The sequence below is a fragment of the Phacochoerus africanus genome, chromosome 6 (genome assembly GCF_016906955.1).
Source record: "Phacochoerus africanus isolate WHEZ1 chromosome 6, ROS_Pafr_v1, whole genome shotgun sequence".
NCBI classification, from domain to species: domain Eukaryota; kingdom Metazoa; phylum Chordata; class Mammalia; order Artiodactyla; family Suidae; genus Phacochoerus; species Phacochoerus africanus.
In genome coordinates, this window is record NC_062549.1 from 103,128,842 (window position 1) to 103,148,482 (window position 19,641).

General features: G+C 37.5%; 1 protein-coding gene across 1 annotated transcript in view; it reads left to right on the forward strand.

Moving 5' to 3' along the window:
* Positions 1–19,641, forward strand: part of SPAG17 (sperm associated antigen 17) — a 249,707-nt gene that overhangs the window by 126,165 nt on the left and 103,901 nt on the right. Inside the window, exons 19-24 of the mRNA XM_047784894.1 lie at positions 1,987–2,165; positions 4,422–4,519; positions 12,667–12,906; positions 14,371–14,482; positions 16,428–16,586; positions 17,778–17,891. Of these exons, the coding sequence (XP_047640850.1) occupies positions 1,987–2,165; positions 4,422–4,519; positions 12,667–12,906; positions 14,371–14,482; positions 16,428–16,586; positions 17,778–17,891 (902 nt within the window). The remainder of the gene's footprint in view (positions 1–1,986; positions 2,166–4,421; positions 4,520–12,666; positions 12,907–14,370; positions 14,483–16,427; positions 16,587–17,777; positions 17,892–19,641) is intronic.

The following is a 19,641-nucleotide window of genomic DNA, read 5'->3' on the forward strand; positions in this document are numbered from 1 at the left end:
GTTGCTGAACCAGGGATTAGATCTGAGCTGCAGTTGTGGCTTAAGCTGCAGCTCCAGCAACACCAAAACCTTAACACACTTGCTGGGCCAGGGATCAAACTTGTGTCCCAGTGCCCCCAAGATGCCACCAATCCCATTGCGCCATAGCAGGAACTCCTTAGTTTGTGATTTTTTTTTTCAGTCATACGTTCTATTTATATTTTCTAGAGGTTACACTTACCCTTTTAAATTATATATTTAAATATTTTTGTATAATACCTAGAGTTAATAAGTATTAATATCATTTCATAGAAGATGTTAAAATCTTGGTCATATTTTAACTTTACGACAAATCTACTTCCCATTTAGAAATTGCCTAGAAATTTTATTTCCAATTATAAAGTAATATCCTTTAATCACAAATAAGTAGCATAAATAGCTGTCTACATTTAATTATAAATTTTACTGTTTTCTCCTCAACTCTTGTACTTACATCCCATGTTGTCTTTCTTGGAATTTTTTTTAATGCAGCTGGAGTACATTTGTGAGTAATTCTTTCAGAATTATCTGTGGGTGGCTGACTTCCTGAATTACGGCATGCTGAAATATTCTTTATTTTGTCATCTCATTTGAAATGTAGATATCTGTGTTCCCTCCTCACAGATCAATAGTAAGGGTTTGGGGTTTTCTTGAAACGCAGATTTACTGAAAAGCCCTGAGCATAAGAGAGACGTGATCTGATTTAAGGATGAAAAGGCTCTCCCTAGCGACTCTGCTGAGCATGGACTGCAGGGGGTCGAGGGCAGGAACAAGGAGACTTGGGAGCCTATGTCCTAGTGAGAGGCAGTAGTGGCTTAGACCAGGGCAATAGCAGTAAAGGAAGTGAGAAGTGATCAGATTTTGAATGTATTTTAAATATGTGTTGTAAAAAATCATTTGGATTTCCAGACTGATTGGAAGAGGAGCATGAGAAATAAGAGTAGTCAAAGTTAACTTTAGGGTATTTGACCTGTTCGATTTGACCTGATGACAAGTGTCAACGTGCCATCAGCTAAGATGCCAAAGGACTTTGATGGGCAGTTTGGAGTGGAAGATTCAGGAGTTCATTTCAAGATCATGTTGAGTCTGAGATGTCTCTGGCCTTACAAATGATGTTGTGTACCTATAATTCATCATCTACCGTTTTCAGTTTATTTCTTTTAAAAGGGATGGAGAATTACAGAAAATTGTGAAGTGACTTGGGTATAGAACTAATCTAGCTTTATTTTTTAAAGCTTACTCCTCACTTTCACACAATTTGACAATAACTAATCTTTACTGTCAACCTTAAATATTTCACCTTCTTTTTCAGCAACAATTTCTTTGGATATTCCTATATTGTAAGTGTACATAACATTTAGTTAAAAATAATGACAATAATCAGTATAAATAGAATAGATGAATTTGGGAGCAAATACTACTGAGTCCTGGTAACCAGTACATTGCTGATTTGTGTACAAATGCACAAGCAGCTTAGGGTCTAGTATTTAGAACGTGGGTATTCACAAGGCCAATACGTTTTATAGCAAGACTGAAGTCTTTCAGCTAATCCAGCGAGTCAGTTAGCTGGTGGTCAATTAAGAGAGTTCCTATTGTGCTATAAAATTAGCCTAAAAAGATATCATACCATATTACTTTCTAATTAACAGTATTGAAGTGACCCTTTCTCTAAACTGTCATCAAGTCTTAATATTATCATTTTAATCCCTGGTTTGGGTAGAAATAGCTAATTTTTAGCTTTACACGCCTGTAATTATGAAGTCGAACATGTTTTGTATGTTCACTGGATATTCGTATATGACTACTTTGTACAAGATATATCTAGGGTATGCTTGAATCTATTATATTTGTTACATATGCAATTTAGGATTAGTTCCTTTTTGAAAAATTCATTCAGACAATCAGTATCTTAAGTACATATTGACTTTAATATTAACATAATTGTTAGCTACTTTGCTTTTTTTTAAGGAATTATTTGGAACTTGTTGCAAAATCCATTCAAGACTGGATCATAAAAGAAGAAGCTATATATCAGGAATCTAAAATGGCTGATGAAATCACTAGGACCAAGAATGAGCTGGAAGTGAAATCTTCTGCTAGTACCAAAATTTCTTCCAGCAAAATTTATTCCATTAAAAAATCTAAAAGTAAGTAACCAGTTGAACTTATACTTGAAATCCAACGACCTTCTCCTACTTATTTAGTTATTCAAGACAGTGAATATTTCAGGGTTAAAAGAGGTGTCCACAGAATTTCTGTGGACTCTTCATTTTCCCTAAAAAATAGGATGGCTGCATTCCAAATATGATTAGAATATTAGTCTTATCTTGATCCTGCCTCCCGCCAGATCTGAAAGATTTGACCTGTTTAGATCAAATGTGATGTTAGGGAATGCCAGACATCTTTATTTCAGAGGATTGATGGGTTTGCCTACCTAAGATTTGTTGGCAATATACGGGGTAAATTCTGTGTCACCATGTCTCCATGATAATTATAGCTTCCAACATGAGAGTAAAACAAGACCTTCCTGAAAAGAGCAAACGGGGATTGGATTCTAAAAATAAAGGAAAAACAGATTCTTGGGGGCCTGTGACAGGGACTTGACAGGATGTTGGATCAGTAGATATTTTTGGTTTTGTCGTTGTTGATTTTCATGGCTTTGATGCTGTCAGGAAGGGAGAGGAGGAAGAATACTTGATAAATAAGTGGAATATTAAGGTAATTCACCTAGAAAATAAGGTATTTCACTGGGTTCGTGCAAAGGGAATGAACTCTGTGTGAATAATATTCATTTTTTTTTTGTCTTTTTGGGGCTGCACCCACAGTACATGGAGGCTCCTAGGCTAGGGGTCTGATTGGAGCTATTGCTGCCAGCCTACGCCACAGCCACAGCAACGCCAGATCCAAGCCACGTCTGTGACCTACACCACAGCTCAAGGTAACACCGGATCCTTCACCCACTGAGTGAGGCCAGGGATCAAACCTGCAACCTCATGTTTCCTAGTCGGATTTGTTTCCACTGTGCCATGACGGGAACCCCAATATTCATTATTTTTGATAGTCAAGTTAAGAGTGATTTCCTATAAAGAGGCAAAGCCAATTTCCAAAGTTTTTCAACCTCTATCAATTACCAAAGGGATCTGTGCTTGACTTGATTCTGAAATAAAACTGAGAAAACCAAGTCAACGAGGAAGAATTCACCTTTTGCAAAATGATTACATAATCTGGAGTACCCATTGTGGCTCAGTGGTAACAAACCCAACTTGTATCCAAGAGGACGCAGGTTTGATCCCTGGCCTCACTCAGTGGGTTGAGGATCCAGCATTGCGGTGCACTGTGGTGTAGATCACAGATGCAGCTTGGATCTGCTACAGCTCCAATTCGACCCCTTGCCTGAGAACTCCCATATGTTGCAGGTGCAGTCCTAAAAAGACCCCCCCACACATAAAATTATATATTCCATCTACCTTCTCAGCCTTCCTCCTGATGAGGGCACAGCAGGATGGCACTAAGTACTCGGAATAGTGGATGGGATTATACAAAAAAAACAGATAAGACTTCATTCTCACACTTGTGTCCAGGGCCATACTTGCCCATTAATGGGAAGAATTGTGGGTTGACTGCCTTTTCTTTATTTTGCTTTTGAGCAGAACCAAAAGCTTAATAATTATCTGGGTCTGAGGACCACATTCAGAAAATGGTTGATTTGCAATTGGAATACATCTGGTAGGTTTTACATTCATTTTGAGGTCTGACTTTGAGTCAGGGCAGATGTGAATCTTCACAGCAGAGTAGCTGTAATGGCAAGAGGAGGGCTTCACTATGGAAGGAAATGTTAAATTTATTCTGTGTGATCTTAAGGGATTAAAGTAGGATTAATTAGGTTAAAGGTCTAATGAGAGAGTCCAGTTCAATAAAAGCTTCAAAGTCCCAACACATTGAGAATGGAGCACACTGCCTCCACTGATGGTGAGTTGTTCATCCCTAAAAGAGCTCACTTCTAGAGTTCCTGTCATGGCTCAGTGGTAATGAACCCGACTAGTATCCATAAGGATGTGGGTTCGATCCCTGGCCTCACTCAGTGAGTTAAGGATGCTGTGGTGTAGGTCGTAGATGTGGCTCAGATTCCACGTTGCTGTGGCTGTGGTGTAGGCCAGCAGCTGTAGCTCCGATTCAACCCCTGGCCTGAGAACTTCCATATGCTGTGGGTGCAGCCCCCCAAAAGGATTAAGTAAATAAATAAATAAATAATCAAGCTCAATTCTATTTCAGATGTCCACTCTAGAGATGGCAAAAAGTAATTCAGAAATGAATGAATGGAGATCCCTTACAACCCAGGCGCTTGGTCCTTCCAAGAAACTTTAAAGAGTTTTACTAAGAAGTTTAATTTTCTTTGTTTATAGGTAACAAAGGAATGAGCAAAACAGAGCTATCAGATCAAGAAAAAGAAAAAGAGAAAGAGAAGGAAAAGATCCCTTTTATTTTAGAAGGCTCTCTCAAGGTAATCCAAGGAAAGAGGAATGAAATTGACTAATCACAAGTTCAAAATTATTTTGTGCTGGAAAGTTTGGGTGGTATAACAGGAAATGATCTTTCTTCTAAACTCTCGGAAATAGTTAAATTTGCAGTAGAGACAGTTTCTCCACTAAGTTGTCTGCTCTTCCCTCCTTTAAGGAACTGTGCCAAAATCAGCTATGAACTGTGCCTTGTTCATGGTTGGTATACTCTCTGCTTTGGCTGCAGGTATTTGTCTTTGCATTTTTATTGGAATTTTTGATTATAAAAGTAATGCATGCTTTTATAAGAAATTAAAACTAACTCTCCTGGAGCCCCTGAAATCGAAATATTAACTAGTTGGTATGTTCTATGCACACACAAGCATGCATGCACAGTTATAAAGAGGGTGTTTGTTTGCTTTTGGTGAAAATTGGTTTTTTGGTTTTTTAACCCTGCAACATGCTTCTTTCTCTTAGTAACTCATCATGAATATCACTTCCAGACAATATCTAGTGATCTAACTTCTTTTCATAGCACTCTATTAGGCTGTGATTTGGATATACCTTAATTTATTAAACAATTTTCGTGTTAGTAAATGCCATTCATTTTTTCTATTAATACAGAAATATTTAACTTTTACGAAGTCAAATCAATCATTTTTGGTCAAAATTTAATAGACACATGCTAGACTTTTGCAAGGATGTGATGTAAGGCAAATTCTTATGCATTGCTTGTTGAAGTATAACTTAGTAATTTCCATATTGGAAAATTGGACGTATCTACTAAAGTTAAGCGTACAATTTCACTTGAATTTAATAATTCCCCTCCTAAGTATATCCCTAATATACTTACGCATGCTTGTGTGCACCAAGACACATGGACAAAATTGCTCTTGCGGCATTGTTTTTGATTCTCCCTAACTGGAAACAGTTCAAATGTTCATCAGTAGAATGCTTGGTATTGTTTCCTCGTATAGTGAAATACTATGCAGTTCTGGAAATGACTGACTGACCTGTAGCCACACACAGAAATATGGAGAAAGCTCATAAGCATCACGGGAAACAAAAGAAGAGAAGAAACTCTCTATGTTATATGGGATTTCATTTACATAGAGTTTTTAAATAGACAAACCTAAACTAATGTATTAAAAAAATTAGGATAATGGTTGCCTTTGGGGCAATACAAGTGGGTAGTGCTTTGGGAAGAAGCATGAGGAGGGCTTCTGGGGAGCTGGAGATTGTCTATTTCTTGACCTTGTGATAGTTTTACCAGAGTGCTTTCTTGCTGGTTAATTCATTCAGCTGTTTGCTTAGGATCTGTGTTCTTTGTACATGTATGTTATAGCTTATCAAAAAAAAAAAAAAGTTTTGGAGTTCCTGCTATTGTGCGATGGGTTAATGACCCAGCTTGTCTCCGTGGAGGTGCAGTATGCTCCCCAGCCTGATGGGCTGGGATAAGGATCCAGTGTTGCCACAGCTGTGGTGTAGGTTGCAGCTGCAGCTTAGATTCAATCCCTGGCCTGGGAACATCTATATGCTGCGGATGTGGCTGAAGAAGAAAAAAAAAGTTAAAAAAAAATCTGTCATTCTTCTTATGGTTTTAGGGATTCTGTGTTATTGGTTCCATTCCATTGATTCCACCATGAGGTTGTATGTTAATTTTCCTGCACTGTATTAGAATATTTTCTTAGGTATACTTTTTATATTCAGAGATCTAATCTATCTGAAATACATTTTTATAGTATAAGGTAGGGGTCTTTTTCTTTGCTTGGATGGACTGTAATTTTTCTAGTACCATTCCATTAAGTATAATATTAATCCCCACCCCTTAAATGGAATTTGGCTATGTCACATATTAGGTACCCTTTTTTTCTTTTTATGGCTGCACCTGTGGCATATGGACATTCCCAGGCTTAGGGTCTAATCAGAGCTGCAGCCGTGGCCTATGTCACAGCCATGGCAACACTGGATCCGAAGCTCATCTGACACCTACACTGCAGCTTGCAGCAATGCCAGATACGTAACCCATTGTGTGAGGCCAGGGTTTGAACCCACATCCTCGTAGAGACAACGTCGGATCCTTAACCCACTGAGCCACAAGGGGAACTCCCCCCAATTTTTTAATCCCATTTTTTAAGATCCCTATAAAAATGCTAAAAGAGATATTTTGTACTGTTTAGGAACACTATTTTGAGTGTGTTCTTCAAAATCCATATGTTGAAAACCTAATCCCAGTGCAACAGTATTTTAATCCATTTTTGAATGCTATATTCTTCTTCAGTCACCCGCTTAATTATTCCTGTACAAATACCATACTATTATAATTACAGTAACTTTGTTGTAAGCATATGTATTAGACAGCCAAGAGCCGACTTCCCTGCCTCCAACAGTATGCAATAACCCTCAAGACAAATGTTGGTTAATATTTGTGAGCCTCCCTGGCTCCTGGTATTAATGGTAAAGATAATTACATGGTAAATTGTTAAGTTTATTATTAATTGCTACTTAATTTTCTTAAATTTTTAAAGTGTCTCTTGGTGTAGAAACTAATCTATCGGTGGTTTTTTTCCTCTATTTAGGAGGTATATTAAATTATGGAGATTGACTTAACAATATTAATAACCCATACATTTCTGAAACACACTTCTCTTCAGCATTTTCTAAAGCTTAGTCTTCATCCCACAAAAACCACATATGCCATAATTGCCTCGGTGTCTCTAGGGAGAGGAGAGACTTAAAATAGTTATGCTTTCACGCCATCCTAACTGATCTTTGGGAGTAGAACCTAGGAATTTTAATTTTTAATAAGCTCCTGAGTCCGTCCTGATGTACATTATTGAGTAAAAATTATAGCACTATTTTTTCATGGTATGATATTATTTTAATAAACAACTGAGTGTGATCTGATGGTATTTTACCTGGAAATTTTGTGTGTCTGATGAATGCAATTGTAGACTTTTGTGTTCCTCTTAACAAGCATTACTATTAAGGTTATGTTAGATTTTTAAAAATTGAAATGTAATTGTACAATATTATATAAGTTACAAGGGTATAAATATAGTGATTCACAGTTTTACAAAGACTCCAATAGCTGCTGCAAAGGCTGTCACAAAGGCAGTACTTAAGCAAAAGATTGTGAAGCCTGTGAAGGTTTCTGCACCCTCAGTTGGTGGAAAGGCTAACTTGGCAGATCAGATTTTTAAATAAAGATCCGACTATATATTTTTAAACTCACTCCATTTATAGTTATTATAAAATATTGGCTATATTCCCAGTGTTTTATAATATACACTTGTGGTTTATTTTACATAATAGTTTGTACCTCTTAATCTGCTCCTTCATGTTGCCCCTTTCTCCTCCCCCCTCTGCACTAGTACTGCCACTTTGTGCTCTATATCTGTCTGCTTCTTTTTTTGTTGCATTCACTAGTTCGTCATATTTTTTAGATTCTATATATTACTTATATCATATAGTATTTGTCTTTTTCTGTCTGACTTATTTTATTTAGTATAATACCCTACAAGTTCATTTATGTTATTGCAAATGGCAAAATTGCATTCTTTTTTATGGCTGAGTAGTATTCCTGTGTGTGTACCACACCTTCTTTATCCGCTCATCTACTGATGGAATCTTAGGTTGCTACCATATCTTGGCCGTTGTAATGGTGCTGTTTGTAAACATTGGGGTACATACTGGCTTCCTTAATGAATTAAGGAAGTGCAGCAAGATTAACATAGAAAAAAAAATCATTGGAGTTCCTTTTTACCAGCAATAACCAATTAAAAAATATAATTGAAAACCAATTTCATTCACAGGAGCAACAAAAACTATAAGGTACCAAGAAAAATAAATTAATAAAAAATGTGCCAAGTCTTTATGGAGAAAATTATAACATGTTATTGAAGGACAATAAACCCCCAAGTGAGTGGGAGAGTATACCATGGTCATGGATGAGAAGACAATTTAAGAAATCTGTTTTATATTTTCCTGCCTTTTCTATGATCCCTTTTTCTTTGTTCTTCTTTTCTTTGGTATTTAATTTTTTTCATTTGCAATCAATTTGATGATAGGGAACACTATAAACTTAATGTAATTCCTATCAAAATTTCAAGTTTTTTATGAACTTTGCAAAACTGATTCTAAAATTAATAAAGAAAAATAAAGGGACAAGAGCTTTCTTTCAGATAGTATTTGACTGGAAAATTCTATCTTTGTTTTCACCTTTTTCTGTCTTTATAATTTAGATTGTCTCTTGTAAATGGGTACTATAAACTAGATTTTAAAAAATAATTATGTCTGATGATTTCTCTTTTAGCAGGAGAAATGAGTCCATTTATAAATATTCTTTTTTTTTTTTTTGTCTTTTTAGGGCCACACCCTGCAACATTATGAAGGTTCCCAGGCTAGGGGTCCAATCGGAGCTGTAGCCACAGGCCTACACCACAGCCACAGCAATGCAGGATCCTTAGCCCACTGACGGAGGCCAGGCTTTGAACCCATGTCCTCATGGATGCTAGTTGGGTTTTTTAGCCACTGAGCCATGACAGGAACTCATTTATGAATATTCTGATTAACTTTGTATTAGGAATTTCTTCAACCAATCTGTTTTATATTTTCCTGCCTTTTCTATGATCCCTTTTTCTTCTTTTCTTTGGTATTTATTTTTTTCATTTGCAATCAATTTGATGATAGGGAACAATAATTGTATCTCTAATTAAGTAAAACATTATCCTCCCCCCCAGAAGAATTCTGTTTTTCTTATTAGTAGACTTTATTAAGGGAAAAAAATTGTAGTCAATAAAATATTTGCAGAAATCACTTTCCTTGTTCATTATATAAATACCTACACAATGCCCTTGATTTGGCCTTTTGACTCAAAAGCCTAAAATATTTACCCTATGGCCCTTGATAGGAAAAGTTCTTCTGTATACATTCTATTTCTCTTCTACTAGTGACTGCTCTAGATTTTCAACTTGTATAATTTAATGAAATTTCAATAAAATACCTTTTACTTTCTTCTAGAACAATACAAGGAGCTATTAAAATTATTTAAAATTACTTCCCCTCTCCCAACTCATGTTAGTTTTATCTTGATTTTTCTTGTGCCCACAAATTAGACATTATTATTACCATTGTTTTATATAATCAATGCTACTGAGATTTAGCCCCAGGCTTACCACTTGTTTTGTTGAGTATTTCTTCTTATATTTTCTACTTGGGGAGCATTTCCTTTAGAACGTCCTTTAGTAGGGAGTTGTTGATATTAAACCTCAGTTTTTACATGTCTGAAAAATGGGTTTATTTTACCTTTATTCATTATGCATAGTTTTAATTTATAAAATTCTTGGCTGGCTTTCTTATATCCTCTTAGTACTCAAGACTGTCTTCCACAATTTTCTTGCTGACATTGTAGTTATTAATAAATTGAGTGTCAATCTAATTTGTTTTTCCTTTATAGACAGTTCATCTTTTCTCCCTAGCTGCTTTGAAAACATAGTGATATGCTGGTAAATATTTAGCAATAGCTCTCTAGGGAAAAAATAAATGTAGATAGATAATGTAGCTATAGATGGATTCTGAATTTTACTGATAACATAGTATGTATAGCACACAATTTACAAATAACAAAACATGTAATACTCTTTATTGTAAATTCTATTTAGCCAGTTGATTCTCTCCAAATGCTTTCATTGATTTTTGCTAAGTTCTTATGTCCTTAGCCAAGCCAGTGGTCGCCATTGACAAACAAGTGTAATTCCAAAATGAATGTTGGTTGGTATTTTCATTGACATGAACAAGCAAAAGTACACAACAAAGAGATATGTCCCACTCATTCATCAGTGAATGAGCGACCTCTTTGCTGAATCAGATAACACTTTTAAACACTGGAAGAATGTTTCCACAGTTCTTTGTGCTAGTTACAGTGTCACAGCTCCAAACATAGCACACTTTTAAGTTTCATCCACGTTATTAACATTTTATCCACCACTTTTTTTTCTTTTTTATTTTTTCTATTATAGTTGGTTTACAGTGTTCTGTCAGTTTCTACTGTACAGCAAAGTGACCCAGTCATACATATGTATACATTCTTTTTCTCACATTATCCTCCATCATGCTCCATCACAAATGACTAGATATAGTTCCCTGTGTTATACAGCAGGCTCTCATTGCTTATCCACTCCAAAGGCAATAGCTTGCATCTATTAACCCCAGACTCCCAGTCCATCCCTTTCCCTCCCCCTCCTCTTTGGCAACCACAAGTCTGTTCTCCAAGTTCATCATTTTTTAAAGTCTAAATAATCAACAAATTGTCATTCCCTGATTTGTAGCATTTCCTGATACCTGTGGTATGAATACTCCCATTATGGCTGACTTCACCCTACCATGTGATGCCACTGAATGTGGTGGAGCTGGAAGCAGTAGTCAATAGCACACTGTTATATTTCTGTTCACTGTGATGATGCACATACAGTTTACTTAGATAATCTGCAGGGCATAGACAGTAGTTAAATGTAACAACGTAATTCGGAAAGTGGTTACGTTTTGAGTGTTAATTGCCTTTGTTTTCAATGTCATTTAATTGTGCATTTAATGGTTTGATTCTAGTAATGTCTGTGGTTAACAACTGGCTGGCAAAATTCCTGAAAATTTAACAATCAACTCTTTCAAGTCCATATGAGCCAGTCTAACACACCACTGTTATTTCCTGGTTTTGATTCACTGACCTTCCTAGATGTTAGGACTGATGTCTTTTGTCAACTTCAGAAATGTCTCAGGCATTACCTATTCAAATACCACCTTTTCAAAAGTCCTGTTCCATTTCTAAGAGGGCTTTCAACCTACCTTGCCATTTTCAAAATTCTCGTTTCCCTCTGATACCTGTGATGCCGCCTTTTCTTATTTAAGCATATTAAAATACTTATTTGGTATGCTTTCTCTGATAATCCTAAAATCTGCAGTCTTTGCAGGTATAATTTCAGCTTGTTTCTTCTTTAGGTTTTTGATTTTGTGATTTTTGTTTGTGAGCTCATATCAGCTCACAACCTTTGCTGAATAGTTTTAAGGTGACGTACATTTTGGCCACGAATCTACGTGAGGACAGGCTTGCGGTTAGAAGTTCTCAGAGCCAACTTCCGCCACCCCCTCCGCTCTTGCTTTAACTTGGGGCCAGTGAACAGGCTAGAATTCATGGTCTTACTCTACAGGGCAAGATTTTTTTCTAGTTCACTCAAGGAAGGTGTCTTTCTCAAAAATATCTGCCCTATTCAGAGGTCTATGATCTCCCAGGGTCTGGCTCTAGTCACTTTAACTCCGTAAACCCCAAATTCTAGATAACCCTGGGAAACTGCTGTTTTCAGTGCTTCCTTCCCTCATTGGATTACTTTGCTGACAGCGCTGTTAAGCATTACAATGGTGATTTGATATTTTATCAATCATTTTAGAAATTTTGTATTTTTTTTTTTTTGTCTTTACAGGGCTGCGCCTGTGGCATATGGAGGTTCCCAGGCCAGGGGTCAAATTGGAGCTGCAGCTGCCGGCCTACACCACAGCCACAGCAACGCAGGATCTGAGCTGCATCTGTGACCTACACCACAGCTCATGGCAACACCGAATCCTTAACCCACTGAGCGTTGCCAGGGATCAAACCTGTGTCCTCATGAATACTAGTCAGGTTTGTTACTGCTGAGCCATGACGGGAACTCCCATTTTTGAAATATTTTATGCCAAGAATGTTTCTTTGGATGTATAATCTAACATACTGTTGATTAATCATGTTTAGGACCTAAACTGGGGATTGGACTCATGCAGAAAAGTAGAGGAAACAGGGAATCCAGCTGAGAGACTGGTGGAATAATCCAGGCTAAAGATGAAAAACCTGAAGTCAAGAAAATTTCAACAGAGGTTAAGAGAAAAAGCATTAGAGAAGAGAGGTCTCTGAAGAGGATTGCAGGGTTTAATTAATACACAGAAGCCGGGTGATCAAAAGAGAATCAAGGATGACACCACAGTTTCTAGCTCAGTATTATGATCTGTCAGAGATACTGCTTTCAAAAATCATATTAAATATTCTCTAGAATGGGTCTGAATGGCAGCAGATCTGTTTCAAAATCCTATTAAAAATTGTTTTAAATGTGCTTCACTTTACTTACAGGCATGGAAAGAAGAACAAGGTCGGTTAGCCGAAGAGGACCGCTTAAAGGAAGAAAAAAAATCAGAAAAGAAGAATAAGGAAACCGGTAAAAAGAAAGGCAAGGAGAAATTGGAGAGCGACGATAGCAAGAATTTTAAGAAAAAATCGTTTTTAAAGGAGAAAGCGAAAGAAGAGCCAGTAAAGATCCCTGACGTGGTGGAGGAGCCCCCTCAGGAGCCAGAACAGGAGCTCGATCACCCGGTAAAATCAATTTTCTAAAGTCCCCTGGGGACAGTGCTAATTGGTTGGGAAAACACAGCTTCTGCGGAAGTATAAGGTCCCCAGTCTTCACTGCTACCATAGAGGCCTTGGGGTTTCTCCCAGTATAGAACGATCTCAGACCTGAAGTCCACCCCCTCACACCTAGGACCTTCTTTGCACCCGACCACCAAGATAGGAACACCCTCAAGCCAGTTTCTTGGGTACCATGATGCTAGGGTACTAGGGGGTTAAGATGGAAGTGGGACTCCAAAGCATTCATGTAGGGGGGTGTGTAAATAAGTGACTGTCATAGGTCCAGGTGGACACAAAGGTTGGCCTTAATCTGGGCCAGAGGACAGGACCTGCTGAGGACATTGGCTGCCTCGGTGCAGGCAAACATGTTTCTTGCTTACATGCATTTTTAAAAGCTTTGCTTTGCCAGTCTCTCCTTCAGGCGGTTTTGTGAGGAAGACCTAATGGAGAAAAAAAAAAAATGTAACAGCCCTTGTCCTTTCTAGTTACTGCTCTGAGCCAGTTCCAGAGCATGCATCACTTGGAGCTTAGTAGAAAAAAAATGCCTTTAACGCATGACCTTTTTTTTATTTATTTATTTATTTTAAATTTTTTTTTTTTTGTCTTTTTAGGGCCACACCCACAGCATATGGAGGTTCCCAGGCTAGGGGTCTAATCGGAGCTGTAGCTGCCGGCCTACACCAGAGCCACAGCAACGCGGGATCTGAGCTGTGTCTGCAACCTACACCACAGCTCATGGCAATGCCGGATTCTTAACCCACTGAGTGAGGCCAGGGATCGAACCTGAAACCTCGTGGTTACTAGTCAGGTTCGCTAACTACTGAGCCACGATGGGAACTCCTTCTTTAATTTTCTCTTGTACTTTTTTGACTGCCCCAAGACCTATGGATTTTGTGGGCCAGGGATCAGATCCAAATGGTAGTTGTAACCAAAGCCATGGCTGCGGCAACACCGGATCCTTAACCCACTGTGTCAGGCCAAGGAACAAACCTGCCTCCCAGCACTCCTGAGACGCTGCCGATCCTGTTGTGCCACAGCAGGAACTCTAAGATGTGACCTTCTAAAGGGTAAAATATTAAGACCAATTCACCATAAACAGAAAAATAAGAGCCAGTGGAAGCCAATGATTTCTTCTCACGCTGCCTTGGCAGTAGTCCAATGATTTGACTTGCGCTGGGTTATGAGGAAGCTCCACTGAACAGAGTTTAAACTCATGGACCTCCTTTCATTCTTCCTGTCATTGTAACACCATGGCAGGTGCTAAAGGCAGTGGATACTGGCCTCTGCGTCTACAGCCTGATGGACAAAGCATTTAGCAGAAATTCAGCGTACGGCAACTTTCATTGGCTCATTGAAACTGTCATCAGTAGACTGATGACAATTTTTGTCAATTGCCATTTCCCACTCAAAGCATGGTGTTTTCTCTTCTAGTTTCATGGATACGATATGGGAGATGTACCCGTCCAAATCTCCGGAACAAATTATTATCTCTACCCTTCGGATGGAGGGCAGATTGAAGTAGAAAAGACAACATTTGAAAAAGGTACATTTTGAAAGTGACTGGTTAATGGCCTGGGAGATATTAACCCCATTTCAGATCATCGTGGGGCCTTGTACTCTTGGGTGTAGTAGGGGACAGTGGTAATGTGCCCACTGTGATCCATTTCTGTACCACATTCACCCTTCACACACTTCACACTCTTTTGTGGTAATTGAGTCTGCAAGACACAAGCCAGCTGAGGGGTTAGCTGGGACACACTAAGACAAACCCTCCAGTTGTTAAAATATTAAAATATTGCTATATGATTAGAGTACAGTATGACAGTAACTGCAATAAACTATACGACTGGAAAAGAGTGTGATAGTAACTATGATAAGCAAAGAATTCATAGTATTCCTTGTAACACATTAGTGTTATCTCAGAAACCAAACACATACTGGGATTTAAGAGCAAATTCTCAGTTAGGTTTCTGGATCACAGAGCTTGGGGGCCTGCTGCCAAAATCCAGTTATTCTATCTATAGAAGAATTGCCTCTGGATTCATAAGTGGGAGATGAGTTTTGCAGATGAGCTGAGGAGGACCTAGTCTGGAAAAAGGAAATGCTTACTCCCCAAGGGAAGAGCAGATCTGAGCTCTAGGGAACCAATCGGGGACATGTTACAGAATTTCTCTTTTCACTGTGCTTTAAAGATTCCTTAGAGTGGGTGTGAGGACCTGGACTTTGTTGGACAGTTTATCGTCTAGCAGGGAGCAGGGGTCTCTGAGCCCTGGGAAGAGTCAGTGGGGAGGGAATGTGGGCAGGACCCTGCTTAAAGTCCACAAGATTTTGTAACCCAACAAGGGATACTTCTCCCACCCACACTCCCCCTGTGACGCCAGCCCACCCCTTCTTACTCCCTACCCCCCCCCACCCTTCCTTCCTTCTCATCAAATGACCATCAGTTTAATGAGGAAATAAATCATTGCAAGAGTAAGATGCCATACCTATGTGGAATCATGGCTCAAGCATCATTAGATAATAACTGCCACAGCAAAAGATCATACCGTAATTTTTAAAACAAAAAGGCCTACGAGCTACTCATATTATTTCAAGAATAGTTTGTGGTACAATTTATATCAAATGCCAGACTGTCTTTTATAAAAAGTTTCATTTATTTAAAACATAAAAGGGATTTTTATAAATATATAGGTACACATATTTATTGATATTGCCATATGCATTAATATTTAATATTTTGAATATCATCCCCGGGTATAGGGTACAATTAGTGGTAATCCAAAATGAAGCTCAGAATCACATAACTGAGAAGAGCACTGGACTCAAATTTTGTAATGTTATGTTCTATTTTCAATAAGCATGCTTCCTTTTATCAAGATTTGTGTGTGCATATGATGTATATGTTTCAGATGGTTCATAATCCTATCTTCATCCTATTTTTTTCATCTTAATCCTATCAACTTTGCAAGATGATCATTCAATGAAAGTTGAAGAAAGTCTGGGTTTAAAAAAAAGAAGAAACTTGAAAGACTAGTCAAAGAATGAGTAGGAAAGAGTGTATGGATTAGGAAATATATAGTATATGTTCCTACTAACAATAATAACTAACCTTTATGCAATTCTCTATAGGTTACAAAACCCTTTCACATTAACTACCACATGTAATTAATCAGAAAGTTGAGTATTGGTATATCTTAGCTCAGCCAATTTATTCTCCCTCTGTAATTTGGTTGTTTTATGCATGTGTGTATTTTTCATGTAGCTTGGTTTTAGGCGTGAGCAGAAAGTCTGCAAACATCTCCTTCATCCACCTGCTATTTATTCCTAGAATTCCACCATCACTTTATTCCTTTGCATATCTTTCTAGAAAAATGTTGATATACCTCGGTATTTCTATTCCCTGGGTTAAATTCTATGCTGCCTCGTCTAGAAGTCTTTTCAAGGGGCATCACAGTCAGCCTATCTTCTGATCTGTAATTCTTCCCCAGGCCCAACTTTTATCAAAGTGAAAGTGAAAAAGGACAAACACAGTTTCATAATCCATTTAAGAGATCCTAAGAAAATTGTGAAAAAGGAAAAAGAAGAAGAGGATTGTTCTTTAGAAGATGAGAAAGAAGAGAGAGAAAGCGAGCACAATTTTGAAACAGGTAAGCAGCTACATCTTTGTGGCACTGGGTATCACTACACCAGCAGTGTGTAGACCTATCCACCTGACACAAACGGGTGCTCAGTGTCAGGGATGCACTTAGCATGAGTAATTTTTTCCAGAAGGTCACTGAAGTGTTTTGCCATTCTGTTTATATACATTTTCCCTAATGTAATGTGTACATACATTGTATATACAGAGCCCATCTGTAGTGGGCTGCTCATTTGGTTTTGCCTCCTCTGGCACCTAGCTCTTGATTCCAGCTGTTATGCAGAGTCTACCTAGTCTGGCTACCTTTATGTAACAACATGGAGTTGGCAGTGTCCACACTGGCCTGAATTTTGTTTTGTGCACTGTACCAAGTGCAAACACTAGGACTTAGATCCTCATTAATTGATTACTACTGAAGCTTTGGCTTCTCTCCTATAACTATGATGGGGTTTCTATCTATGCTCTATCATTTAGTTCTTCCTGTAGTACCAAATTTCCTAGGTTACAAAGACGAGAGAAAAATCCTAAATTTGGCCCTGAGTGTCTCTACCTGCTTGTAGTTGAGAGTTCCAAGTGGATGTCCATTGATTATATACCATGAAGCTTCCTGATAACACTATTTAACATCTCCAGGCAATACCACCTGGGGAAATTGATTGCTTCTCACCCAGTGTGGCTTATACCCGCAAATGGAAATGAATGAATTAATAAAATGGTTTGGACTCAAGTTAGCAATATCAGTCACTAAATCTTGCTAATGTATTAGTTATGGTCACAGTGTTTTCTAAACTCAAGAACACAGTGTTTGACAAGTTTGAATGTACCTAAGAATTTAAAAGCAGAAATTTAAAAGCTACTTTTCCTTGTTTTACCTGACATAAAGTATATGGTTTAATATAAAAATGAGGAAATATTTTTAACAGATGGGAGTTGCCTGTAATTCTACGACCCTGGCAATAAATGCTATTTACAGTGTATTTCTTCCTTCCTTTATCATGATGAGCCATTTCCTATTCATTTACTCTTCTTCAAAAATAAGATGTTTTAATGATTTCACGATAATTCCTTAGCGTATCTGTATCACAGTTTACTTCATCATATCCATGTTTTTACACATTTAGGTATTTCCACTTCATACCGTGTCTTGCTTATGTTTCTCTTTGATAGAATGAAATGTTCTTGATTTGATTTTATATTTTAGAAGGATCAAATGCAGAGAATAAAGCTGTCAGCAAGTTTGGATCTTTTTCTGCCACCTTGGAAAATGGAATCTGCCTCTCTATAAGTTACCATGGATCCAGTGGAATGGCGCCAGGTAAAATCAACACAGCAGAAAGGATAAATGTCCTGTGACTAAGGGTGTCTGCCCATCCTCGGCCTGCTCACGTGTTGACAAACAAGTTCCAATTTAATGCCCCTCATTACCTGAGCAGTGGGGAGGTATGTGTACGTATGTGTCTGTGTATATATGTGTATACACAGTGTGTGTGTATATATGTCTGTGGGTATACAGGTATGAACATATATAATCTTTCTTTTTAAACAACATTTGTCATACATATAATCTTACCTATAACCACATGTACATACATATAAGTTATCTTTGTTAACTAGCCCATGAAAATAAGTCTTAGTTGGTGCCAAAAAAAAAAAAATGTGATTTGCCAAGGGTATCCTCTTGGTTTTCTACAGAATGCTATTTCTATGCATCCCATGTTTGGAACTTCTCAGCATGCTTCAGAACATTCATCTTAAAGGAGCCATTCATTGAACATCTTGAAGGATTTATTTACCCTCCTTTTAATAAACAAATTCTCCAACTGGAAGCTATTTCCTTACAAACCACAAAATAACCAGTCACTTTACCAAGAAGCAATTAGGAAATCTTGTGGGTTCTCATGCATTTTACAGGAATCTAACCACAATAGATTTTCTAAAAACTGTTTTAATTAAAAACTTAACAAAATCAAAAAGTAATCTCTATGCTGTCCCCTTAAACTATATGTGAATCCTGGTGATCCAAATTTCTGCCTCCCTGTGTAGTTCCATTTCTGTAGAGACAACATTCCCATGGAGCATAATTATCTGTGTCTCTTACCTTGTGCCAAATATTCTAGTACTCTGGAGAGTTAGAGAGCCCATTAAACTTGTTAGCATTTTTGCTTTATTTGAGGTTTTGACTTTTAATTTTGTATTTGATTTATTTTAATCTAGCAATTGGAAAAGTCTTCTTGTGCCTAACAAATTTCGTATTAAAATCCATGATCACACACAGTCACTAAAAAACCGTACCCCCTTCTGAACAAAGTTATCATTATTTTAGATGCAGTTGTTTATACTCTACTCTCTATCAACTATGATGCTGCTATTTCCTAAGTGATTTCCTTGTTTTTATTTAATCCTGAAATTAATATGTAATATTTCCATTTAAGACACATGTTTTTCATTTCAGGTTATAAGTACTGCATTTGAAAATGTTCACAGTGTCAGTAATAAGTAATGTTTGACTTCCTGTATATTAAAAAGAGTTAAAGGTGTGAGTCTTTGTAAAACATATATTATGGTACATAAACTATACTCTAATAATTTTTTTAATTTCATAAGGATGCATATAATAGTAATATATTTTTTATTGTTTAAATTTGCATTTTTTATTTAAATTTTTTTTTCTCAATGTACAGCAAGGGGATCAAGTTATCCTTACATGAATACATTACACTTACATTTTTTTTCCCCCACCCTTTGTTCTGTTGCAACATGAGTATCTAGACAAAGTTCTCAATGCTACTCAGCAGGATCTCCTTGTAAATCTATTCTAAGTTGTGTCTGAGAAGCCCAAGCTCCCGATCCCTCCCATTCCCTCCCCCTCCCATCAGGCAGCCACAAGTCTTCTCTCCAAGTCCATGATTTTCTTTTCTGAGGAGATGTTCATTTGTGCTGGATATTAGATTCCAGTTATAAGTGATATCATATGGTATTTGTCTTTGTCTTTCTGGCTCATTTCACTCAGTATGAGATTCTCTAGCTCCATCCATGTTGCTGCAAATGGCATTATGTCATTCTTT